This window comes from Hoplias malabaricus, chromosome 4, assembly GCF_029633855.1.
Source record: "Hoplias malabaricus isolate fHopMal1 chromosome 4, fHopMal1.hap1, whole genome shotgun sequence".
Taxonomy (NCBI): domain Eukaryota; kingdom Metazoa; phylum Chordata; class Actinopteri; order Characiformes; family Erythrinidae; genus Hoplias; species Hoplias malabaricus.
In genome coordinates this window covers 18,259,383-18,286,707 of record NC_089803.1, presented here as the reverse complement: position 1 = coordinate 18,286,707, position 27,325 = coordinate 18,259,383, and the positions used below count along the sequence as shown (strand labels likewise).

The window sequence follows — 27,325 nt, the reverse complement described above, 5'->3', positions numbered from 1 at the left end:
ATGACTTTAATCCCCATCTTCATCTGGACCCTGATCTTCTGGACTCCAGGTCAGACTCTGTTTCAGATTCAGTTTGGAGAAAGTCCTCAAGAGGTTCTTTAAAATATTATTTATATGATTTTTATAATTGTGTTAAATAATTCTCCTTCATGTCTGTTTTCCAGAGTCTACTGGTCAGGTGACTGTGACTCAGACTCCTGCAGTGAAATCTGTTCTTCCAGGAGACACAGTCACTATCAGCTGTAGGGTCAGTCAGGCAGTGTACTATCACAGCTCATATGGTCACTACTTATACTGGTATCAGCAGAAACCTGGAGAAACTCCTAAACTCCTGATTAAATTTGCGAATCAGCTCCAGTCTGGTTTTCCAGCTCGTTTCAGTGGCAGTGGATCTGGAACTGACTTCACTCTGACCATCAGTGGAGTCCAGTCTGAAGATGCAGGAGATTATTACTGTTTGGGTGTTCACTGCCCCAGTAACTGCATGTTCACACAGTGATACAGAGTCGTACAAAAACCTCCTTCAGTTAAAGAGACTGCACTGCTGCAGCTGCTGAGCTGAGGATGTGAAACTGCACATTCTGGCACTTACACGTCCCTCAGAAATGAAAAAAGCAAAGTTGTCCTTAATGTCTCTGTAGTTTCTCCTGCAGGACACTGTAGAGCATTGGTTCTCAAACTTTTGGATCAAGTAACCCCCGTTATCAAAACAATATCTCTAAGTACCACCTATGAGTCTTATCACACAACATGTGCCCTTGGTTATTCCTCTGTCCCAAACTTACATAAGTGGTGCTGTACTGTCTCATAGTGTGGTGTGATTGATTTACCAGGGTTGGGCTCATTGCTCTTTACATATGTCACTTTCAGTCCTGAAATTAGCGTCAATTTATTAAAGCCATTAATTTTTTAACCACTGTCTCTGACACTGCAAAAGAAGGAATCTGCAAAGGAAGATCTAAGAAAATTTAAGATTTGGGAAAAATTGATTGACATACTGATGTAATGTACTACATTATATCTGTGCCCACATTCATTCATTCATTATCTGTAACCCTTATCCAGTTTAGGGTCGCGGTGGGTCCAGAGCCTTCCGGGAATCATTTGGTGCAAGGCAGGAACACACCCTGGAGGGGGCGCCAGTCCTTCACAGGAACAACACACACATTCACACACAGACTCACACCTACGGACACTGTTGAGTCACCAATCCACCTACCAAGCTTTGTTTTTGCAGTAATAGACTCTACAGTAGATACTGGTTTATTGCTGTGAATTTTTGATTGCATTCAGTCACAGGAGCATTAGAGCACTAAAGATGTAGTCGCTGAAATGTATCAGGGGTTGGATGTTGGGTGATTAGTTCTGATCCACTCCAACTCATCCCAAAGGTATTGTATTGAACTCCACTGCTCCACGGATTTTTTCTCCTCTGGATTACACTTGGTTTAGAGCGTGGAGACTTTTAGCTCATGTCTGACTCCTCCTTTTAGAGATGATGCAGAGTTGTTCACTTCTCCCATTAATATGTTTCTGTATTTCTATTCTTTTTGTGGTCCTCTCTAGGATCCACTGCTCAGGTGACGGTGACTCAGACTCCAGTAGTTAAATCTGTTCTTCCAGGAGACACAGTCACTATCAGCTGTAGAACAAACCCAGCAGTGGTAATGTGTTCACAGAGTGAAACAGAGTCATACAAAAACCTTCTTCAGTAAGAGACTGCACTGAAAGAGATGAGTTTAGGATGTGAAACTGTAAAGTCACACAATATTTTTTACAAAGATCTACAATGGGTTTTCAGATAAAACAGTGAGTTTAGTCACTGTCTTAGTTTCATTAATGATGGACTAATGCAGATGTTCCCAATGCCAGTCCTGGAGATCCCACACTGTGGGAGCCTTTATTTGGTGGGGAAAAATAAAATCATACATTAAGAACTAAATCTTTTGAATGAAATCATGTGTGCCACAATTATTGGCACTCCTGGTGTTAGTAGTTTTACAACCTCCTTTTGCCAAGAAGACAGCACTTAATATTCTCCTAAAACTCTTCACAAGATGGGAGAATACAGAAAGAGGGATCTTCTACCATTCCACTTTGTACAACCTCTCTAAATCTTCCAGAGTCCTGGATCTTCTCCTATGCACTCTCCTCTTCAGCTCACCCCACAGGTTTTCTATTGGGTTGAGGTCTGGGGACTGAGGACTGAGGAGAGGAGCTTGATTTTGTGCCTTGTGAACCGATTGCGTCGATTTGGCCACATGTTTACGGTCATTATCTTGCTGGAAGACCCAGTGACGACCCATCTTCAGCTTTCAGGCAGAGGCCACCAGATTCTGATTCAAAATGTCCTGATATTTCAAAGAGTTTGTGATCGCATGTGTCCTTACAAGGTTCACAAGTCCTTTGGAGGAAAAACAGGCCCACAGCATGACCGATCCTCCCTCATACTTAACAATGGGCATGAGTTTTTTTCTGCGTATTCATCCTTGGTGTTACGCCAGACTCACTTAGAGTGTTTGTTGCCAAAAGGCTCTATCTTGGTCTCATCTGACCAAAGCACATAGTCCCAGTTAAAATCCCAGTACCGCTTGGCAAACTCCACCCATTTAAGCTTATGAGCATAACTCAGAAAAGGCTTTCTCCGTGCATGCCTCCCAAACAGCTTCCTGAAAAGTAGAAAGCACCTGATGGTTGTTTGGGAGACCTCATAACCCCAAGATGCTACCATTTGATTCAATTCTCTTACAGTGAGCTTTGGAGAACGTTTTACTTCTCTTACCATCCTTCTCACTGTGCATGGTGGCAAGATACACCTGCGTCCTCTTCCAGATGTTTTGAACCTTTTGCTGATTGTTCTGACAGTAGTTAAAGGCATCTGCAGGTGAGTGGCTATTTTCTTGTAGCCATTGCCTGATTTATGAAGGTTGACACACATTACTTGAATAGTGTGTTCTCTAGTCTTTCCATGTTTAAGAGTGAGTAAGAGAAATATGCCTCTGTGTAACGCCATATTTATACCCCAGGGAAACAGGAAGTGATGAATTACTAATTTAAGGTTCCTAGATACTTTGATCCACTTTATACACTACAGTAGAAATGACATAAATTGTTCAAATTCATTTATTTCAAAGAAATTGTTAATGGTGCCCGTGATTGTGGAACAGGTCATTTTATGGGAAATAATTATTTCTTCGTCTGGATTTTTTCTTTCTTCTTTTTTCACTTGAGTTGAAGGTTGCTTTTTCTACATTTATTTCAGAGTGAGATTATGCCTCTGCAATAAAAAATGTATATATATATATATATATATATATATATATATATATATATATATATATATATATATATATATTGAAGTGCATTTTTTTAGGAAAGGTGCTGATCAAATGGACAGTTTCCAACTTTGTGATTTACCTTTATTGGGATGGAGGAACAATCAAAGGCACACGTGATAAGACTCATAGGTGGGCTTTGGCGGTCCTGGTTTGATAATGGTTTGTACTTTGTCTAAAAAGATTAGGAACCATTGCTCTAAAGAAGAGAGCAGGCACATGCACAGATAGACCCCTAGTGGTGCTCAAACACCTGCTCATTTGCCCTGGAAAAGAAGAGTGCCATTTCTGCTGAAGCCCAATTTTTTTCTTCATTCATCAATAAATAAAAATAAAAGTTACCCTCTCTGTCATCAACTCCCCCCAAAAATGTTTTGATATCTGACGGGCATTTATTTGAGTTCTTGTGAGAATTCTGCCCAGATCTGATCCATGACACACACAAGCTTCCACCTTGCCCCTCCCTCCTCCTCCTCAGGTTAGCACTCATGCAGTGCTGAGCTCCAGGCCAAACTGTTACACACTCCTATCACCTACAGCATCAGACAGACAGGTAATGACAGTGTCTGTGCATTCCCTGACATTGTTTGATGCAAAATTAACCACAAAACTAAACATTATAGCACCGCTGAATACTTTACGTGGCTATTGGCCCAACGTATCTTTAAAAAAACAAAACAAAACAAAACGGTGGGGCGTTTAGACGTCACACCCGCTGAAAATGCTTGCCTTTTGTGGAGTTATGTAATATCATAATTTTGGGATTAAGACCACGCCCCAAACTCCTCCTCTCAGCCCTATATATACCCTGCAAACTAATTTCCGCGTTGAACAAACTTGCTCCCACCTCCACCCCATCTCCACCCTTTTCTCGTATTCATTTATTCAACGGGGGTCCGGCTTCATACGCATTCATAAGGCACCCTCAACTCCTCCTCAAAGCCTTGTGAGTTCACCTCCCTGTTCCAGCCTCTACAGGTGTGGTCTGTACTAGCAAAAGAGCATCCATGCATCATGCATAGCCTACAGGTGTTGTACTCATGTGTCATGAAATAAGTGCAATTTATGCAATTTGATCATTTGAATTATTTGATTAGATGTGTATTGTGTTAACAAACATTAATATATTTGTAAAATATACTACTTTTTTTACTTTTATGGATAATTTTGGTGATGGATGCCCTCTTATTGGCTGCCCCTAAACATTTCTGTGCACGTGCCAGGAGGATAGAGAGACATGTGAGCAGTTTGAGGAGTGACTACTGAGTAAAGTCAGGAATCACTGATTTATGATCTTGTTAATAATACATCAATCAGCCATAACATTAAAGCCACCTCCATGTTCCTGCCTTCATTGTCAATTCTAACAGCTCCACCAACTGTACACATGCACTTGGTAGATCCACAGTTACAGACTGTAGTCCATCTGTTGCTCTCTATGTGCTGATTGCCCCATTTCACCGTTCTTCAATGGTCAGGACCCAAAATGTCAGATATGATTTGTGTGGTGGATCATTCTCAGCTGCAGTGATACTGATGTGGTGATGATGTGTTAGTGTGTGTTGTGCTGGTATGAGTGGATCAGACACAGCAGTGCTGCAGGTAAAAGAGTGTAAAAATAAGCAGGTCATTTTTAATGTTTTGGCTGATCAGGGTTTATAATAAATGCAGGATGATTAAGAGAAGTGAGATTTCTGGTGAAGTTCTGTTCTGAAGGTGTTTTGCATCAACAGAGGACACGCTGCACTGAGTGCTCCATGCTTCAGTGCTCTGGGAGTGTTTATAGTCCTGAGTTTAACACTTCATCACTGAGAGCTGATCCAGAAACTTCTTCACCCACAGCAGCCATGACTTTAATCCCCATCTTCATCTGGACCCTGATCTTCTGGACTCCAGGTCAGACTCTGTTTCAGACTCTTTGTTATTAAAGAGTAATATCACTAATATATTGTTATTTTATTGTTTTTATGTCCAAACTTATATGGTCTTATTCTTTTCCAGAGTCTGCTGGTCAGGTGACTGTGACTCAGACTCCTGCAGTGAAATCTGTTCTTCCAGGAAACACAGTCACTCTCAGCTGTAGGGTCAGTCAGGCAGTGCACTATTCCAGCTCATATGGTCACTTCTTACATTGGTATCAGCAGAAACCTGGAGAAGTTCCTAAACTCCTTATTAAATTTGCAAATCAGCTCCAGTCTGGTTTTCCAGCTCGTTTCAGTGGCAGTGGATCTGGAACTGACTTCACTTTGACCATCAGTGGAGTGCCGTCTGAAGATGCAGGAGATTATTACTGTCAGAGTTACCACAGTGGTAATGTGTTCACACAGTGCAACAGAGCCGTACAAAAACCCTCTTTACTCAGAGACTACACTGCTGCAGTGAAACATACTGCAGGTGCTAAGTTGAGGATGTGAAACTGCACAGTCACACACTAACAGATGAAATTAGGAAAGTTATTATAGGATAATAGGGTGGCACAGTGGTGCAGCAGATAGTGTCACAGTCACACAGCTCCAGGGTCCTGGGGTTATGGGTTAGATCCCCGCTCCAGGTGACTGTGAGGAGTTTGGTGTGTTCTCCCTGTGTCCATGTGGGTTTCGTGGCAGTCTCCGGTTTCCTCTCACAGTCCAAAAACACATATTTGTAGGTGGATTGGTTATGATAAAGTGTCCATAGATGTTAATGTGTGTGTGAATCTGTGAGTGTGTCACCCTGCAAAGGACTGGCACTCCATCCAGGGTGTGTTCCTGCCTTGCGTCCAGTGATTCTGGGTAGGTTCCGGACCCATGCCACCCTGAATTCGATAACCGTTTACAGACAATAAACGCATGAATGAATTACTGGTTAGTTACCTATTACAAAGATCTACAATGTTTTTTCAGTGAAATAATCTAGTCACTGCTTTAGCTTCATTAGTGATGGATTAATGCAGACGTTCCCAATCCCAGTCCTGGAGATCCCACACTGTGCACATTCTTCCTGCATTGTCTCATTGAGCACAACTTAGTAACAAATGAATAAGCTCCTCATGGGCTGGGTCAGCTGTGTAGAGCTGGGAAAACATGATGCAGCACATAGAGGCTCCAGGGCCAGGACTGGGCTCCAGTGAACTAAGACTCTCAGAGGCAATTATATGAGATAAAGAAGTTTCTTGGTGAGATAAAGGTCTTTGAACAAGGTTATTACCTGGTGATTCAGTAAAATCAGTGTCACAGTGTAGCCACAGGTCTGTTTGTGCTCTCACTCCAACCACGAGAAACAGGAGCACCATTCCCCCCTGTATATGAACTGTTCTGGACTGAATCATAGACTAATGCTCTACCACCTGAACACACCCAGTTCACACAGAACTTCTTTAAAGCTGATGCTTGTCTTCAGAGATTGTGTGATCAGGTTCTGCAGGTTGTGAGAAGCTCCCTCACTTAAGATCAAGGCCACACTGTTCCTCCATGTTGAATTTGCCTTTGCCAGAGGAGTCCTTCTGAGTTTCAGAGTTCCTCTGAGTCCAGGGTGCTGCGTCTGTGATGACAAACTGAACTTTTAGATTAGAAACACATTCATTCAGAGACAAAGTTCATTCAGTTATCAGTTTAATCATTCAGAGGTATTTACTGCCAGCACTGTCTTCACTGCAGGTTTGTTTGGAGTTCGACTAAAGGCTGTCCTTCATCTGAGAGAGGGAGGATTGTTTACACATCACAGTTACTAAGAATTCAATCATGCCATCACATTAGCACAATTTTGTGACATCACAGTGGCTGAATTTCAAAGTATGACATGCTAGCTTGCTCACCCAAGATGACTTCACAGAGTCTGCAGTATGACAACACAGTAGTTGAATATCTTATTATGACATGAGTTTAATCTCTAATTATGACATCACAGTATCTGAATCTCCCATTATGACATTGCAGTAGCTAAGTATTCCATTATGACATCACATTAGCCAAGTCAAATTTTATGACATCATAGTAGCTGAATCTCCTGTAATGACACAGTAGCACAATCTCTAACAAACATAACACTGTTTGAATTATAACAATACTTAGTAGTTAGTAGTTGACTCTTCCATCATGTATAGAAAGAGAGAGAAAACTTAAGTTTTTCTTAACCTTAACCTTAAAAGTTTGAGGAGTGATTACTGAGTAAATGACACTGAATCAATGACAACTAATTTTACACAAATTAGCATAATATTAAAGCCAGCTACATTCTCTGTCCAACATATCAGCTGCATGGGCCACATATGTGCATATGTTATTTCTACAATAATGCCTGTAATCCATATGTTGCTCTGCACACATTTTGTGCCAACTTTCACCTTTTTCTGCAATGGTCAGGAGCAAATAATTGCAGATATGAAGAAGTCTATGCAGTGGTCTATTAATTTATCACCCTTTCATTTAAGCCCAACTGGTAACCAATTAATTACTACATACATGTTAAATAAACACATATGCATTTTGTTGTAATTTAATGATATTACAGAGAGTTTGGTTCCTCCACCAAAAGTGTACCAAAGTGATATAAAGTCATTCACAGGCTGTACAAAAACCTCCTGCTCAAAAACACTGCTGTCTTCACACCCCATTGAAGAAACAAATAACATTTCTATCTGTCAGGTGTGAAACATATAAAATCATCTACATAAAATATACATATACATAAAAAATATGCCCAAAATTATCACCTGAATGTCACCTGAAAGTTGACAATGTTCCTCAGATTTTGCAAATGATAGCTATTTAAGTAGATATTAACAGTATAAATTAATGACAGAGAAAACTAAAGATACTACAAAAAAGATGAAAACTGAAAATATTCTGTAACTTATGCCTTTTCATGGGGGTCTAAAACAAAATTCCATTCAAAATTTCAGCCTCGCATTTCCACTTCGAAAATACTAGGAACATTAACACATGCAAGATCCACAAAGTACCATCAAAAACCAACCACAGCTACAGTTTCAGCTGAACCTCCTGAACCTGTCCCCTGCTGGCAGTTTACACAGCTGCAGGGCCCTGCAAAACTGTTCAGTCTCCCTTAAAATCAGTCACCACATTCATCTGGACTACAGAAGCCGCTTTGATACTTTCTATTGTGTCATGTTTTATGTGAAAATATGGGCCCTCCAAATGGATTAATTGGCTGATACAGGTCCTAGGGGAAGATAACATTGCTGCTGTCCAAAGAAAAAACATGTATCTCCATTTTCCTTGTATTTAATTTCCATTGTTTCAACACATCAGCTGCACTTTACACTGTATGAAAATGTCACAAAAGATGGACAGATAATACACTCCAAATGTATTGTTCTGGAGCCTAGACATGCATGGTTTTATTTATTTTTTGGACAGTGACAATATTTCATGACAAAAATGACTGTGAAATAATTTTCTGTTTTAATCAGACATAACATTAAAATCTACTCATAATGGAATGTTAAAATGCGGTGTAAATTAAATATTCATTGCTATCTCTGTCAATAACCTGGACTAGGTTTACCAGAACCCCACCTTAGAGCCAGGCCCGACTCTAGATCGCTGTGACGGGGACAGCAAAACATAATAGGTGGGTTAAATAGTCTTTAGTCACATTTAGAAAGCTAGAACTGTATTCTGGGTTTGATTTGAGAGGGGATGCCAGTTACATTTAGGGACTGCATACTACATAAACATGAAGGCATGATTAAAAGTAATTCAGAGATTTTGGGAAAGACGACAACAGGACGAATTAAAAGTATTTATAAAAAGAAGAGCAGCAGATGTCTGACACGTAATCAATTTTATTCATGACTTGCTTCATGAACAGCTGTTTTACAGATGTATAAAATGAGGCTGCTTTTTATTCCCACAAGCCTGTCAGACCATTATTAGCTGAGCTTCAAAATAGCTCTGGATTATACTGAGATTCTACTTCAAACAATTCAGTAGTGTTTTGTGTCACAGCTTTATCACGTCATCTTCAGCATTGTTGTAAAAAAACAAAATGTTCAAGCTATGAAGAGATTGTTAAGCTGGTGGATCAATTGACTGTTCTCTTTAGAAGTGAACCTTGGTTGTTGTGGAATTGAAAGTGGCTCAGAGATCCCTTTACTATTGGTTCAAAGACACCCCAAAATGAATGGGAGAGCATGGGCACACTCAAATGGTCACCCCATTGGTGGACGGCCCAGGTGAGGGTAGCTGGTATGTGAATTGCATCCGATTTTATATTTTAATTTTTTGGTCACTTATGTAAATGACCACAACTAAGTGCAACCAATGGTAATTTTCCACTACATGGTACTTACCCTGCCCTGTGAAGGACTGGCGCCCCCTCCAGGGTGTATTCCCGCCTTGCGCCCAATGATTCCAGGTAGGCTCTGGACCCACGTCGACCCTGAATTGGATAAGTGGTTACAGATAATGAATGAATGGTACTTACCCTGCTAGACTCAGCTATTTGCTTTTCCATTACACGTGGACGTCATTAGACCTGTTTTAGGAGGTTATAGCTCCACTAAATGTCCTTTAGCACCCCCAGTTATGTCAAAAATGTTTTTCTGTCTCCAGACAACCATTGGCTTTTGGTCTGTATTGCTGTCTTGGCAGAATATGCACACCATCCCTTAAAATAAGGAATCATCCCATATTCGGACACTAACAGGTGCATTCCGTTTTGAACCGATACGGGAAATGATTTGTTCCATATATTTGAGGTCACACTTATGGCAATAGACAGAAACACACAGCTATCTCTCAGCCAGAGCAAGGGGCAGATTATCCATGGTGACCTTTATTTATCTAATCAGCAGCCAGGATTATCCATCATTCAGATCAGCAGCCAGTGGAGTTAGTCTCTCCTACAGTGGGTTGTTTTGCAGCTGCGCCGAGAGCAGCAGGTCAGTGCTGAAACACTGAGAACAATATGGAGCTATATTAGGGTCAAAAGTTTTGTTAATTTGAAAAAAAAAAAAGAATTCTGAAAATGAAAGTTCAAATCTTGAGATTGAAATTTGAAAAATACAACACTGAATTTCTTTATTCAAAGAAATGTAATAATTCAATCAAAGTTCTATTTAAACTGAAAAAAATCATCATACAATTTTAATTTTGAATACATTGTATTTTTCAAAGCTCAATATCAAGATTTGACCGCTCAGTTTCTGATTTTTTTTCAAATGAACAAACCTTTCACCCTAATGAAGCACCATATAGTTCTCAGTGTTGCAGCACTGACCTTAGTCAGTAATTTGAGTATTTAGATGCCGCAGCGGTAAAGGGGTAATAATTGCAAAATACGATATAGTCAGAGTTGGTCTTAAGATTGCCAAGATCATTGCGTCAGCGAAACTCAAATTGATTAACTACTACTTGAATTTTAAAATATCACCAGCTAAATGTCATTAAGCTACAGTGTCACAATAATAGTGACGTTAATCTGAGGCCACCATGATAGTGCATCAGACTGGGTGCATTGGACAGAGTGTTGCTAAGTCCAATTTCTACTTCAGTGTAATTGGTGGTGGATGTGTAATGGTGAAGGGTCTGAGGCTGGCAACAATAGGTGGAAAATGGATTAGTAGCAGTCAAATACTACAAAGGGGCAGCACTAATAAAGCAAGATGTCCTTCATTGGCAGGTGTGCCATGGTGGTGCTTTTCCAATGAGGGAATTGAAATCGGAAGTGTGATCTAGAGGGATGACAGATGAGGCCAAATAAGAAGCCCAAAAAGGGTCAGAACTGCAGGAATAGCGAGAAGGCAGTTTGTCACACAGCAGGAAACACTGAAAGAGACCAAATCCAAAAGTGCTGAGGAGCTCAAGCAAGGGGCAAGGTAGAAAGATGACTCAAAAATAGCGAATATGCTTAGATTCTGAAGAAAAACAGGTGCCAGAGAAGAGGCAGCATGTAAGAAGGCGAATTGAATTTGAGGGGATATCAAGTGCCTGAGTGCTGGGTAGGGGGCTGGTCCAAGGCAACGCCTGAGAAAAGAGCATGCGCTGGAATTTAGGGGCTCAGAGCAGTGTGATTGCGAAGAGAAGAGGTCAGGTTGAAGGCCCACAGCTGCCCACAGAAATCAGTGTGATCAGTACCATAACAGGCAGCGTGACGTGCAGTCACTAGCAGAGAGATGAAAGATGAAGGTCCTTGGTGGCACAAGCTGGAAAGTTAGAAGCTGAGAGCAACGTGGCTTCAAAGAGGAGAGAATGGGATGAAGGTCCATGACAGTACCTGATAAAGTAAAATAGGCTGAAATAAGATAGGAGCAGTGTAATCGGAAAGGAGAGAGGCTGGGCCAAAGGTCTGTGGTAGGAGAAAGCACGAGCTGCAAAGCTAGGGCTGGGAGAAGCTTAGCTGCAAGCAGAGAGGCAGAAAGTAAGATCCAGCAGGAGCGAGTGCAAGCCGTACAGTGGACGCAGGGCACTGTTTGTGAAGGGGAAGGCATAGGGATGAGCGTCCACAGCAGCTTCTGATGAGAGAGCGCAAGCTGCGAAGTTGGAGGCAGGCGGTGTGGCCACAAAGCTAGGTATTGGGACGAAGGTCCGCGGCATCAGAGAGGAGGGCTGTAAAGGAAGAGGCAGGATTTAGCGAAACCGCAAAGAGAAGGGGATTAGGATGAAGGTCCACATAAGGAGAGACTTTGTGCTGTAAAGGAAGAGGCAGGGTGTGGGACAGCCGCAAAGGGGAGAGGATTAGGACATGGTCCATAACAGCACCTGAGAAGATGATACGCTGGAAAGTTAGAGACTGGGAGAAGTGCAGCAGCAAAATAGTGGGGGATGAAGGTCCACGGAAGCACTTGAAAACAGAGCATGAGCTAGAGGCTGTAGAGTGTGAGCAGCAAGGCAGCACAGGGGAGGGTCCGGTACAATAGTCCCCAGCAGCGTCTGAAAACAGAGTACAAACTGGAAGCTGTAGAGTGTGAGCAGCAAGGCAGCACAAGGGAGGGTCCGGTACAATAGTCCACAGCAGCATCTGAAAACAGAGTACAAACTGGAAGCTGGAGGGTGGGAGCAGCACAGCCGCAGAGGAGTCAGGATGGCTGTGGAGGGTCTGCAGCAGCACCTGAATAGAAAAGTGAGAATTGTAAAGTTAGAGGCAGGGTATGGCACGGCCGCAAATTGAAGAGGTTGGGATGAGCGTCCATGAAGTACACAAGCTGCTGATGAAGAGGCTGGGGGAATGAGACGATAGGATGAGAGCAAATCTAGAATGAGGAAGCTGTGCAACAAGGAGACTGCATTGAGTGTCCAGAGGGCCGGGCAGGAGACAGGCCCGCAACAGCAACCTGTAGAGGGGGTGCGAGCTGGAAAGTTTGATTCATAGAGCGACAGCTGCCGTGGAGTAAAGGGTGGGATGAAAGTGAATCAACAACAAGAAAGCCATGCAGTGAGGAGACTGCATAGAGTGCCCCCAGCACAGGCCTATGGAGGGGTGCAAGCTAGAAGGTGTGAGGCATGTAGCTGCAGCTGCAACAGGGTAGGGGTGGGATGATGCGTAGAGACAGATGTAGAGGAAGAGAAAGGGAGGGGTGGGGATGATGTGTAGAGACAGATGTAGAGGAAGAGAAAGGGAGGGGTGGGGATGATGTGTAGAGACAGATGTAGGAAGAAGGAGCAAGGAGGGGTTGAGAGGATAAGAGAGAACGAAATGAGCATGGAGGGCTGCGTCAAAACGGGTGTAATGCTGTCAATCAAGGCACTGTTCAGAGGGAAGGAGGCGCCGATTCAGAATGAAGGCTTAAACATGCTGCCTGCTTTCGTTTCCAACATTTCAAATAGGACCATCTTGGCAAACAGTGCAGGTGAACTAGTACCCTGTGATGTGCATAAATAATGCAGATTGCAAGCCATTATGCAATGCAGCTCAGGTCATTATATCATTATCAAAACAGCCCTCTATGGCACCGACTTCTGAGACAGCAAAGACTATAAGACATTGAGGCTAATGCCTCCAGCTTAGACACAACCAGGAAGGGTAACAGGAAGACGAAAAATGCTCTAGTAGGGGGGGGGTTGAGTCGGAGATAGGATTGTGACGTCATCGCATTGCTGCGCTTGGTCTCCGTACACTGGCAGATGGGTTTCTCTGTTTAGCTGAGTGAGTGAAAGGGAAGCCATTGTTTCAGAGCATGTTACTGGAACATTGAGTCTGCTGGAGAGGAGGAAATGGGAGTCTCAAGGCGCTGCAGACCACGTAGCAGTGGAGCAGCATCCATGACGACGGTAGATTCTCGTTCCCCAAACATGAGGCCATCCCGTAGCAGCATAGACGGAGATGAAGGTAAGGGGAGGCTCAAAGCTGTGCGCCAGTGTTGGAGACAGATGTGGGGGATCACTCAGGAAGCTGGTTGCAGTGGGAGAAGAAGCCGGAGAGCAGAGCACCGATCTGGAGCGGGAAATACCGCAGAGCATAGAACAGTCGAAGCGGTTTGCCGGTGCGACAATGGCCAAACATAACTTCAAATACCAGGCAGTCCCATAGCAGTTTAGCCAGAGAAAGGGAAAAACAGGAGGCTCCGTGAGCTTGATAATGGCTGAACACGGATCCAAATATGAGGATCAGCGGAAATTACCTAGCGCGGAGGAGCGAGATGAGGTAGTGAAGTAGTCGAGTCAAGATCCGTCTCGTGAACTAAATGAAGCAAGTTTGTCCGATGCTGAAAAGACGTGAATTTGCGGGGTATGTAGAGGCCTGAGAGGAGGAGTTCGGGCCTGGTCCTACTCCTGCAATAGCCTGCATTCAACTAGATGGCACACTAAAGCCATGTCTATTAGGTCTATAGATATTTGCCATTACCCCTTGTAATTTATGTATATTCGTTCCCACTCCCCATAACCCCCACCTTGCCCTGCCTGTTAAGTCCCAATGTAGCCCTTGACCCTTGAGTACTGAAACAACTGTTTAACAGGAAACAACAAAAAGGACAAACTCATACTAGTTTTTTGATGTTTATCTTATTTGTGTTGCAACTGGTTCGCATAATATGTCAGATAAAATTGTAAAATAAATCGATAAAAAAAAGTAGAGAACAGATTCCAGATCTGTACTGTTCAAAATACTATGTAAAATAATTGGTCTTCTAATTTTGTAATATATAGTGAATGAAAGATAATATAAAAAAGTGAGATTTCTGGTGAAGTTCTGTTCTGAAGGTGTTTTGCATCGACAGAGGACACGCTGCACTGAGTGCTCCATGCTTCAGTGCTCTGGGAGTGTTTATAGTCCTGAGTTTAACACTTCATCACTGAGAGCTGCTCCAGAAACTTCTTCACCCACAGCAGCCATGACTTTAATCCCCATCTTCATCTGGACCCTGATCTTCTGGACTCCAGGTCAGACTCTGTTTCAGATTCAGTTTGGAGAAAGTCCTCAAGAGGTTCTTTAAAATATTATTTATATGATTTATATAACTGTGTAAAATGGTTCTCCTTCATGTCTGTTTTCCAGAGTCCGATGGTCAGGTGACTGTGACTCAGACTCCTGCAGTGAAATCTGTTCTTCCAGGAGACACAGTCACTATCAGCTGTAGGGTCAGTCAGGCAGTGCACCAAGACTCAGCAGGCCAACGCTTATTCTGGTATCAACAGAAACCTGGAGAAGTTCCTAAACTCCTGATTAAATTTGCGAATGAGCTCCAGTCTGGTTTTCCAGCTCGTTTCAGTGGCAGTGGATCTGGGACTGACTTCACTCTGACCATCAGTGGAGTCCAGTCTGAAGATGCAGGAGATTATTACTGTGTGGGTGTTCACTGCCCCGGTAGCTGTGTGTTCACACAGTGAAACAGAGCCTTACAAAAACCTCCATCAGTTAAAGAGACAGCACTGCTGCAGCTGCTGAGGATGTGAAACTGCTCAGTCTGGCTCTTACACATCCCTCAGAAATTCATTCATTATCCGTAATCGCTTATTCAATTCAAGGTCACTTTTGAGTCACCATCCACCTACCAATGTGTGCTTTTTGGACAGTGGGAGGAAACCGGAGCACCCGGAGGAAACCCACGCAGACACCAACTCCTCACAGACAGTCTCCCGGAGCAGGAATCGAACCCACAACCTCCAGGTCCCTGGAGCTGTGTGACTGTGACACTACCTGCAATGGTTCTCAAACTTTTGGATAAAGTACCCCCCGTTATCAAAACAATATCTCTAAGTACCACCTATGAGTCTTATCACACAACATGTGCCCTTGGTTATTCCTCTGTCCCAAACTTACATAAGTGGCGCTGTACTGTCTCATAGAGTGGTGTGATTGGTTTACCAGGGTTGGGCTCATTGCTCCTTACACCACTTTGTCACTTTCAGTCATGAAATTAGCGTAAATTTATTAAAGACAGTCCTTCACAGGAACAACACACACATTCACACACACATTCACACCTACGGACACTTTTGAGACACCAATCCACCTACCAAGGTGTGTTTTTGCAGTAATAGACTCTACACTAGATATTGGTTTATTGCTGTGAATTTTTGATTGCATTCAGTCACAGGAGCATTAGAGCACTAAAGCTGTAGTTGCTGAAATGTATGAGGGGTTGGATGTTGGGTGATTAGTTCTGATCCACTCCAACTCATCCCAAAGGTACTGTATTGAACTCCACTGCTCCACAGATTTTTTCTCCTCTGGATTACACTTGGTTTATAGCGTGGAGACGTTTAGCTCATGTGTGACTCCTCCTTTCAGAGACGATGCAGAGTTGTTCACTTCTTCCATTAATATGCTTCTGTATTTCTATTCTTTTTGTGATCCTATCTAGGATCCACTGCTCAAATGACAGTGACTCAGACTCCTGCAGTTAAATCTGTTCTTCCAGGAGACGCAGTCATTATCAGCTGTAGAACAAACCCAGCAGTGGTTATGTGTTCACAGAGTGAAACAGAGTCATACAAAAACCTTCTTCAGTAAGAGACTGCACTGAAAGAGCTGAGTTGAGGATGTGAAACTGTAAAGTCACACAATATTTTTTACAAAGATCTACAATGGGTTTTCAGAAAAATTAAACAGTCAGTTTAGTCACTGTCTTAGTTTCATTAATGATGGACTAATGCAGACGTTCCCAATGCCAGTCCTGGAGATCCCACACTGTGCAAACCGCACCCTGCATAATTGGCACCCCTGGTTAAGAAGCGTTCTTTGGCTTCTAATATTTTTTTTATAATATTGGACATCAAAAAAAGATAAAAATCTAAGCTTTAATTCAAGTGCCTTTATTTGGTGGGAAAAAAAAAATCACACATTAAGAAATAAATCTTTTGAATGAAATCATGTGTGCCACAATTATTGGCACTCCTGGTGTTAGCAGTTTTACAACCTCCTTTTGCCAACAAGACAGCACTTAATCTTCTCCTATAACTCTTCACAAGATGGGAGAATACAGAAAGAGGGATCTTCTACCATTCCTCTTTGCACAACCTCTCTAAATCTTCCAGAGTCCTGGATCTTCTCCTATGCACTCTCCTCTTCAGCTCACCCCACAGGTTTTCTATTGGGTTGAGGTCTGGGGACTGAGGACTGAGGAGAGGAGCTTGATTTTGTGCCTTGTGAACCGATTGCGTCGATTTGGCCACATGTTTACGGTCATTATCTTGCTGAAAGACCGAGTGACGACCCATCTTCAGCTTTCAGACAGAGGCCACCAGATTCTGATTCAAAATGTCCTGATATTTCAAAGAGTTTGTGATCCCATGTGTCCTTACAAGGTTCACAACTCATCTGGAGGAGAAACAGGCCCACAGCATGACCGATCCTCCCTCATACTTAACAATGGGCATGAGTTTTTTTCTGCGTATTCATCCTTGGTGTTACGCCAGACTCACTTAGAGTGTTTGTTGCCAAAAGCTCTATCTTGGTCTCATCTGACCAAAGCACATAGTCCCAGTTAAAATCCCAGGAATGCTTGGCAAACTCCACCCATTTAAGCTTATGAGTATAACTCAGAAAAGGCTTTCTCCGTGCATGCCTCCCAAACAGCTTCCTGAAAAGTAGAAAGCACCTGATGGTTGTTTGGGAGACCTCATAACCCCAAGATGCTACCATTTGATTCAATTCTCTTACAGTGAGCTTTGGAGAACGTTTTACTTCTCTTACCATCCTTCTCACTGTGCGTGGTGGCAAGATACACTTGCGTCCTCTCCCAGATTGAGGGCATCTGCAGGTGAGTGGCTATTTTATTTTAGCCATTGCCTGATTTATGAAGGTTGACACACATTACTTGAATAGTGTGTTCTCTAGTCTTTCCATGTTTAAGAGTGAGTAAGAGAAATATGCCTCTGTGTAACGCCATATTTATACCCCAGGGAAACAGGAAGTGATGAATTACTAATTTAAGGTTCCTAGATACTTTGATCCACTTTATACACTACAGTAGAAATGACATAAATTGTTCAAATACATTTATTTCAAAGAAATTGTTAATGGTGCCCGTAATTGTGGAACAGGTCGTTTTATGGGAAATAATTATTTCTTCATCTGGATTTTTTCTTTCTTCTTTTTTCACTTGAGTTGAAGGTTGCTTTTTCTACATTTATTTCAGAGTGAGATTATGCCTCTGCTATATAATATATATATTTGAAGTGCATTTTTGTAGGAAAGGTGCTAATCAAATGGACAGTTTCCATCTTTGTGATTCACCTTTATTGGGAATGAGGAACAATCAAAGGCACACGTGTCTCTGTGATAAGACTCGTAGGTGGGCTTTGGAGGTCCTGGTTTGATAATGGTTTCTACTTTGTCTAAAAAAATTGAGAACCATTGCTCTAAAGGAAGAGAGCAGGCACGTGCACAGATAGACCCCTAGTGGTGCTCAAACACCTGCTCGTTTGCCCTGGAAAAGAAGAGTGCCATTTCTGCTGAAGCCCAATTTTTTTCTTCATTCATCAATAAATAAAAATAAAAGTTACCCTCTCTGTCATCAACTCCCCCCAAAAATGTTTTGATATCTGACGGGCATTTATTTGAGTTCTTGTGAGAATTCTGCTCAGATCTGATCCATGACACACACAAGCTCCCACCTTGCCCCTCCCTCCTCCTCCTCAGGTTAGCACTCATGCAGTGCTGAGCTCCAGGCCAAACTGCTACACACTCCTATCACCTACAGCATCAGACAGACAGGTAATGACAGTGTTTGTGCATTCCCTGACATTGTTTGATGCAAAATTAACCACAAAACTAAACATTATAGCACCGCTGAATACTTTACGTGGCTATTGGCCCAACGTATCTTTAAAAAAACAAAACAAAACAAAACGGTGGGGCGTTTAGACGTCACACCCGCTGAAAATGCTTGCCTTTTGTGGAGTTATGTAATGTCATAATTTTGGGATTAAGACCACGCCCCAGACTCCTCCCCTCAGCCCTATATATACCCTGCAAACTAATTTTCGCATTGAACAAACTTAATCCCACCTCCACCCCGTCTCCACCCTTTTCTCGTATTCATTTATTCAAAGGAGGTCTGGCTTCATACGCATTCATAAGGCACCCTCAACTCCTCCTCAAAGCCTTGTGAGTTCACCTCCCTGTTCCAGCCTCTACAGGTGTGGTCTGTAGTAGCAAAAGACGATCCATGCATCATGCATATCCTACAGGTGTTGTACTCATGTGTCATGAAATAAGTGCAATTTATGCAATTTGACAATTTGAGTTATTTGATTAGATGTGTATTGTGTTAACATATATATACTACTTTTTTTTACTTTTATGGATAATTTTGGTGATGGATGCCGTCTTATTGGCTGCCCCCAAAAAAATATTTGCACGTGCCAGGAGGATAGAGAAATGTGAGGAGTTTGAGGAGTGATTACTGAGTAAAGTCAGGAATCACTGATTTATGATCTTGTTAATAATACATCAATCAGCCATAACATTAAAGCCACCTCCATGTTCCTGCCTTCATTGTCAATTCTAACAGCTCCACTGACTGCACACATGCACTTGGTAGATCCACAGTTACAGACTGTAGTCCATCTGTTGCTCTCTATGTGCTGTTTGCCCCATTTCACCCTGTTCTTCAATGGTCAGGACCCAAAATGTCAGATATGATTTGGGTGGTGGATCATTCTCAGCTGCAGTGACACTGATGTGGTGATGATGTGTTAGTGTGTGTTGTGCTGGTATGAGTGGATCAGACACAGCAGTGCTGCAGGTGAAAGAGTGTAGAAATAAGCAGGTCATTTTTAATGTTTTGGCTGATTAGTGTTTATAATAAATGAAGGATGATTAAGAGAAGTGAGATTTCTGGTGAAGTTCTGTTCTGAAGGTGTTTTGCATCAACAGAGGACACGCTGCACTGAGTGCTCCATGCTTCAGTGCTCTGGGAGTGTTTATAGTCCTGAGTTTAACACTTCATCACTGAGAGCTGATCCAGAAACGTCTTCACCCACAGCAGCCATGACTTTAATCCCCATTTTCATCTGGACCCTGATCTTCTGGACTCCAGGTCAGACTCTGTTTCAGATTTGTTTTAAAAGAGTAATATCATTAATATATTGTTATTTTATTGTTTTTATGTTCAAACTTATATGATCTTATTCTTTTCCAGAGTCTGCTGGTCAGGTGACTGTGACTCAGACTCCTGCAGTGAAATCTGTTCTTCCAGGAGACACAGTCACTATCAGCTGTAGGGTCAGTCAGGCAGTGTACTATCACAGCTCAAATGGTCACTACTTATACTGGTATCAGCAGAAACCTGGAGAAGCTCCTAAACTCCTGATTAAATTTGCAAATCAGCTCCAGTCTGGTTTTCCAGCTCGTTTCAGTGGCAGTGGATCTGGAACTGACTTCACTCTGACCATCAGTGGAGTCCAGACTGAAGATGCAGGAGATTATTACTGTAAGAGTAACCATTATATCAACAGCAAGGATGTGTTCACACAGTGAAACAGAGCCGTACAAAAACCTCCTTCACTCCAGCTGCACAACTCCAACATCATCAGTTCAGTGAAGTCACCCCCTGCTGGTCGTTCAGTAGAAACTGATTCTTGTTGCAGCTCCTGTTGTCCATGAAGTGCTGGACAGTGTAGAGATGACCACAGATGAGAAGAGTAGTCCAGACCTGCTTAAAGAAGTCAGGTTATAAAATGTAAGATAAAGCACAGTGTTATTTTAATTTTTAATGTGTCCTTCCTCTCAGAGTTCCAGTTCACAATCACAGACTGCATCTGTTTAAACATGTGAGTGATCTCCTCTTCCTCTGACTCCAGCTCAGTGTTTAAAGCCTTTAGGTCACACACAGCTGCTCTGTTTGATCCGTTCTCAGACCTGAACCCAGAGGTTTCCATTTTAAACAGATTTAGGTGTTTAGGTTTTCAGCACTGGGCTTTATTTCTTACAACAGTGTTACACTAATGAAGCACAACATTAAGACAGCCTGTCTAATGTGCTGTTTGAAGAAAGGGGGGATGTGTCAATATGACATTTACATCAATGTCCACATCAAGTGTCCTCCAGCAGAATATCACCCAGATCACACTCCCTTCTGTGGCTTCTTCTCACAATACATTCAGTCTGAGGTCACCCCCAATGTGCAGAATACACCTGGAGTTTATGACAGCACACTTTCTGCACCAGTGCATTCAACACACATCTCTATGAGGTAGAGCAGTATGCGAGACAGGAACAGCCAGGTTTCTCAGAAGGGGATGGTTAAGAGGACAGAAGTGACCACAGTGGCAGAATAAACCTCAGTGTAACACTCCTATTTTTATCATTTCAATGCCCTGGGATCTTTCAGGACCTCAGAGACTCAGCATCTCTAAGTTATGTCTGATTTGGAGATGACACTATTTACTCAGTACAGTGTTCATGTCACTGCACTCAGGCACTGGGATCCATACAGAACACAGGGACAACATCCACTGTTATCCCCAGCTAAAACACCTTTTGTAGAAGGTCTCCCACCCAAGCACTGGCCAGGCCCACACCTGCTAGCTTCAGTGGATTAGCATGTTCTGATGCTCAGGTGCTATGGCTGCAGGCTAAAGCATGGTCATAAGAGCAGCATGGTGGCTTGGTGGTGAGCATGTTTGCTTCAAAGTGCTGGCATCTTGAGTTCAAGTCCCATCTAGGTGGAGTGTCCTTGTTCTCCCTGTGTCTACTAGGTATTTTTACAGCCACTTTCTGATCTACGAACTGAGAACTATTTTCTCATTTAATATGTATATTCTCAAACTTTCCTCTTGTGGATGACAAAGAGAAACAGAATTTGTCCTTTGTAGCACCTCATATTATTCCCCAGGGACATCAGAATTCAGGTTTGACAACCTAAGGCTTCACATATATTAAGCTTCATTCATTCATTCATTATCTGTAACCGCTTATCCAGTTCAGGGTCATGGTGGGTCCAGAGCCTACCTAGAATCATTGGGCGCAAGGCGGGAATACACCCTGGAGGCGGCGCCAGTCCTTCACAGGGTAACACACACACTCGCAAATTCACTCACACCAATGAACAATTTTTGAGTCACCAATAAACCTACCAACATATGTTTTTGGACCATGGGAGGAAACCGGAGCACCCAGAGGAAACTCATGCAGACATGCGGAAAATACACCAAACTGCTTACAAGAGCAGGGCTTTAACCCACAACCCCAGTCTAAGCACCCTGGAGCTGTGTGAAAGCGACACTACCTGCTGCGCCACCGAGTATTTTCATGTAAGGTATAATTGCAATTCAAACATTATTTTGCCCATTTTTCATTTGATGCATAGTAAAACAACAAATAACATTCAAGTATTAATACATTACTTTCAATGAAGAATGCTCTTAGGCATCACTCAGTACAACATCACAATAATTGCATCTCCCATTAAGATAAAACAGTAGGATAATCACCTCATTATGACATCACAGCATCTCAGTATTCTATCATGACTTCACATTAGCTAAGTCTAATTTTATGACATCACAGTGGCTAAAGTGCTGGATCAGACACAGCAGATGTAAAAGAGTGCAGAAACAAGGACGGCCTTTTAATGTTTGGCTGATTAGTGTTTATAATAAATGAAGGATGATTAAGAGATGTGAGATTTCTGGTGAAGGTCTGTTCTGAAGGTGTTTTGCATCGACAGAGGACACGCTGCACTGAGTGATCCATGCTTCAGTGCTCTGGGAGTGTTTATAGTCCTGAGTTTAACACTTCATCACTGAGAGCTGATTCAGAAAGTTCTTCACCCACAGCAGCCATGACTTTAATCCCCATCTTCATCTGGACCCTGATCTTCTGGACTCCAGGTCAGACTCAGATTCATGTTGGAGAAAGCCCTCAAGAGGTTCTTTTAAATATTATTTATATGATTTATATAACTGTGTAAAAGAGTTCTTCTTCATGTCTATTTTCCAGAGTCTGCTGGTCAGGTGACTGTGACTCAGACTCCGGCAGTGAAATCTGTTCTTCCAGGAGACATAGTCACTGTCAGCTGTAGGGTCAGTCAGGCAGTGTATTATTCCAGCTCATTGGGTCACTACTTTCACTGGTATCAGCAGAAACCTGGAGATGCTCCTAAACTCCTGATTAAATTTGCGAATCAGCTCCTTTCAGGTTTTCCAGCTCGTTTCAGTGGCAGTGGATCTGGAACTGACTTCACTCTGACCATCAGTGGAGTCCAGTCTGAAGATGATGGAGATTATTACTGTAAGAGTTACCATTATATCAACAGCAAGCATGTGTTCACACAGTGAAACAGAGCCATACAAAAACCTCCTTCACTCCAGCTGCACAACTCAAACATCATCAGTTCAGTGAAGTCGCCCCCTGCTGGTCGTTCAGTAGAAACTGATTCTTGTTGTAGCTCCTGTTGTTCATGAAGTGCTGGACAGTGTAGAGATTACCACAGATGAGAAGAGTAGTCTAGACCTGCGTAAAGAAGTCAGGTTATAAAATGTAAGATAAAGGACAGTGTTATTTTAATTTCTATCGTCTCCTTCCCCTCAGAGTCCAGTTCACAATCACAGACTGCATCTGTTTAAACGTCAGAGTGATCGCCTCTTCCTCTGACTCCAGCTCAGTGTTTAAAGCCTTTAGGTCACACACAGCTGCTCTTTTTGATCAGTTCTCAGACCTGAACCCAGAGGTTTCCATTTTAAACAGATTTAGGTGTTTAGGTTTTCAGCACTGGGCTTTATTTCTTACAACAGTGTTACACTAATGAAGCACAACATTAATGTGCTGTTGAGGAAGGGGGTCATGAGTCAAACTGACATTTAGATCAATGTCCACATCCAGTGTCCTCCAGCAGAATATCTCCCAGAACACACTCCCTTCTGTGGCTTCTTCTCACAATACATTCAGTCTGAGGTCACCTCCAATGTGCAGAATACACCTGGAGTTTATGACAGCACACTTTCTGCACCAGTGCATTCACCACACATCTCTATTAGGTAGAGAGTTAAGAGAGACAGGGACTGAGCCAGGTTTCTCAGAAGGGGATGATTAAGAGAACAGAAGTGACCACAGTGGCAGATTTAAACCTCAATGTGTTGTAAATTGTTTTTCATTTATTTGAATTGTACCATAATGATTTGAAATTATCATAGAGCAAAACAAATAAACAATTAAAAAATATATTAAAAGATTAGGAGAAGTATTATACACAAGTCTTGAGTCTCCCTGCACCCCAAGTAAAGAAGAGCACCTTGAAGCCGTTAACCAATTCTTAATGGATTTTAATGTTTGTCTGATCAGTGAATAAATTAAAAGAAAGATGATGCAGACAAGTGAAGTTTCTGGTGAAGGTCTGTTCTGAAGGTTTTTTGCATCGACAGAGGACACGCTGCACTGTGTGCTCCATGCTTCAGTGCTCTGGGAGTGTTTATAGTCCTGAGTTTAACACTTCATCACTGAGAGCTGATCCAGAAACTTCTTCACCCACAGCAGCCATGACTATAATCCCCATCTTCATCTGGACTCTGATCTTCTGGACTCCAGGTCAGACTCTGTTTCAGATTTTTAAAGAGTAATCAGTTTTAATAACACATGAGAGAAAATTTCCCTATCCCTAAAATATTGTTATTTTATTGCTTTTTATATTCAAACTTATATTGGTTTATTCTTTTCCAGAGTCTGCTGGTCAGGTGACTGTGACTCAGAATCCTGCAGTGAAATCTGTTCTTCCAGGAGACACAGTCACTGTCAGCTGTAGGGTCAGTCAGGCAGTGTACTATTCCAGCTCATATGGTCACTACTTACACTGGTATCAGCAGAAACCTGGAGAAGCTCCTAAGCTCCTGATTAAACTCGCGAATCAGCTCCAGTCCTCTCCCAGATTGAGGGCATCTGCAGGTGAGTGGCTATTTTATTTTAGCCATTGCCTGATTTATGAAGGTTGACACACATTACTTGAATAGTGTGTTCTCTAGTCTTTCCATGTTTAAGAGTGAGTAAGAGAAATATGCCTCTGTGTAACGCCATATTTATACCCCAGGGAAACAGGAAGTGATGAATTACTAATTTAAGGTTCCTAGATACTTTGATCCACTTTATACACTACAGTAGAAATGACATAAATTGTTCAAATACATTTATTTCAAAGAAATTGTTAATGGTGCCCGTAATTGTGGAACAGGTCGTTTTATGGGAAATAATTATTTCTTCATCTGGATTTTTTCTTTCTTCTTTTTTCACTTGAGTTGAAGGTTGCTTTTTCTACATTTATTTCAGAGTGAGATTATGCCTCTGCTATATAATATATATATTTGAAGTGCATTTTTGTAGGAAAGGTGCTAATCAAATGGACAGTTTCCATCTTTGTGATTCACCTTTATTGGGAATGAGGAACAATCAAAGGCACACGTGTCTCTGTGATAAGACTCGTAGGTGGGCTTTGGAGGTCCTGGTTTGATAATGGTTTCTACTTTGTCTAAAAAAATTGAGAACCATTGCTCTAAAGGAAGAGAGCAGGCACGTGCACAGATAGACCCCTAGTGGTGCTCAAACACCTGCTCGTTTGCCCTGGAAAAGAAGAGTGCCATTTCTGCTGAAGCCCAATTTTTTTCTTCATTCATCAATAAATAAAAATAAAAGTTACCCTCTCTGTCATCAACTCCCCCCAAAAATGTTTTGATATCTGACGGGCATTTATTTGAGTTCTTGTGAGAATTCTGCTCAGATCTGATCCATGACACACACAAGCTCCCACCTTGCCCCTCCCTCCTCCTCCTCAGGTTAGCACTCATGCAGTGCTGAGCTCCAGGCCAAACTGCTACACACTCCTATCACCTACAGCATCAGACAGACAGGTAATGACAGTGTTTGTGCATTCCCTGACATTGTTTGATGCAAAATTAACCACAAAACTAAACATTATAGCACCGCTGAATACTTTACGTGGCTATTGGCCCAACGTATCTTTAAAAAAACAAAACAAAACAAAACGGTGGGGCGTTTAGACGTCACACCCGCTGAAAATGCTTGCCTTTTGTGGAGTTATGTAATGTCATAATTTTGGGATTAAGACCACGCCCCAGACTCCTCCCCTCAGCCCTATATATACCCTGCAAACTAATTTTCGCATTGAACAAACTTAATCCCACCTCCACCCCGTCTCCACCCTTTTCTCGTATTCATTTATTCAAAGGAGGTCTGGCTTCATACGCATTCATAAGGCACCCTCAACTCCTCCTCAAAGCCTTGTGAGTTCACCTCCCTGTTCCAGCCTCTACAGGTGTGGTCTGTAGTAGCAAAAGACGATCCATGCATCATGCATAGCCTACAGGTGTTGTACTCATGTGTCATGAAATAAGTGCAATTTATGCAATTTGACAATTTGAGTTATTTGATTAGATGTGTATTGTGTTAACATATATATACTACTTTTTTTTACTTTTATGGATAATTTTGGTGATGGATGCCGTCTTATTGGCTGCCCCCAAAAAAATATTTGCACGTGCCAGGAGGATAGAGAAATGTGAGGAGTTTGAGGAGTGATTACTGAGTAAAGTCAGGAATCACTGATTTATGATCTTGTTAATAATACATCAATCAGCCATAACATTAAAGCCACCTCCATGTTCCTGCCTTCATTGTCAATTCTAACAGCTCCACTGACTGCACACATGCACTTGGTAGATCCACAGTTACAGACTGTAGTCCATCTGTTGCTCTCTATGTGCTGTTTGCCCCATTTCACCCTGTTCTTCAATGGTCAGGACCCAAAATGTCAGATATGATTTGGGTGGTGGATCATTCTCAGCTGCAGTGACACTGATGTGGTGATGATGTGTTAGTGTGTGTTGTGCTGGTATGATTGGATCAGACACAGCAGTGCTGCAGGTGAAAGAGTGTAGAAATAAGCAGGTCATTTTTAATGTTTTGGCTGATTAGTGTTTATAATAAATGAAGGATGATTAAGAGAAGTGAGATTTCTGGTGAAGTTCTGTTCTGAAGGTGTTTTGCATCAACAGAGGACACGCTGCACTGAGTGCTCCATGCTTCAGTGCTCTGGGAGTGTTTATAGTCCTGAGTTTAACACTTCATCACTGAGAGCTGATCCAGAAACGTCTTCACCCACAGCAGCCATGACTTTAATCCCCATTTTCATCTGGACCCTGATCTTCTGGACTCCAGGTCAGACTCTGTTTCAGATTTGTTTTAAAAGAGTAATATCATTAATATATTGTTATTTTATTGTTTTTATGTTCAAACTTATATGATCTTATTCTTTTCCAGAGTCTGCTGGTCAGGTGACTGTGACTCAGACTCCTGCAGTGAAATCTGTTCTTCCAGGAGACACAGTCACTATCAGCTGTAGGGTCAGTCAGGCAGTGTACTATCACAGCTCAAATGGTCACTACTTATACTGGTATCAGCAGAAACCTGGAGAAGCTCCTAAACTCCTGATTAAATTTGCAAATCAGCTCCAGTCTGGTTTTCCAGCTCGTTTCAGTGGCAGTGGATCTGGAACTGACTTCACTCTGACCATCAGTGGAGTCCAGACTGAAGATGCAGGAGATTATTACTGTAAGAGTAACCATTATATCAACAGCAAGGATGTGTTCACACAGTGA

The 27,325-nt window shown here is 42.2% G+C and overlaps 5 gene segments (V, D, J or C); all 5 read left to right on the top strand.

The window, feature by feature from the left end:
- LOC136694946 (probable non-functional immunoglobulin kappa variable 6D-41) lies at nt 1-499 on the top strand. The segment is given in 2 exon segments: nt 1-49; nt 165-499. Coding segments are annotated over 2 exon segments (384 nt in total).
- Nucleotides 500-5,182: 4,683 nt separating this feature from the next.
- Nucleotides 5,183-5,749, top strand: LOC136694945 (Ig kappa chain V-V region L7-like). The segment is given in 2 exon segments: nt 5,183-5,231; nt 5,337-5,749. Coding segments are annotated over 2 exon segments (462 nt in total).
- Nucleotides 5,750-19,712: 13,963 nt separating this feature from the next.
- LOC136695231 (probable non-functional immunoglobulin kappa variable 6D-41) lies at nt 19,713-20,201 on the top strand. The segment is given in 2 exon segments: nt 19,713-19,761; nt 19,864-20,201. Coding segments are annotated over 2 exon segments (387 nt in total).
- Nucleotides 20,202-22,506: 2,305 nt separating this feature from the next.
- Nucleotides 22,507-23,002, top strand: LOC136694944 (Ig kappa chain V-V region L7-like). The segment is given in 2 exon segments: nt 22,507-22,555; nt 22,665-23,002. Coding segments are annotated over 2 exon segments (387 nt in total).
- A 3,819-nt stretch (nt 23,003-26,821) lies between these two features.
- LOC136695251 (probable non-functional immunoglobulin kappa variable 6D-41) lies at nt 26,822-27,325 on the top strand. The segment is given in 2 exon segments: nt 26,822-26,885; nt 26,988-27,325. Coding segments are annotated over 2 exon segments (387 nt in total).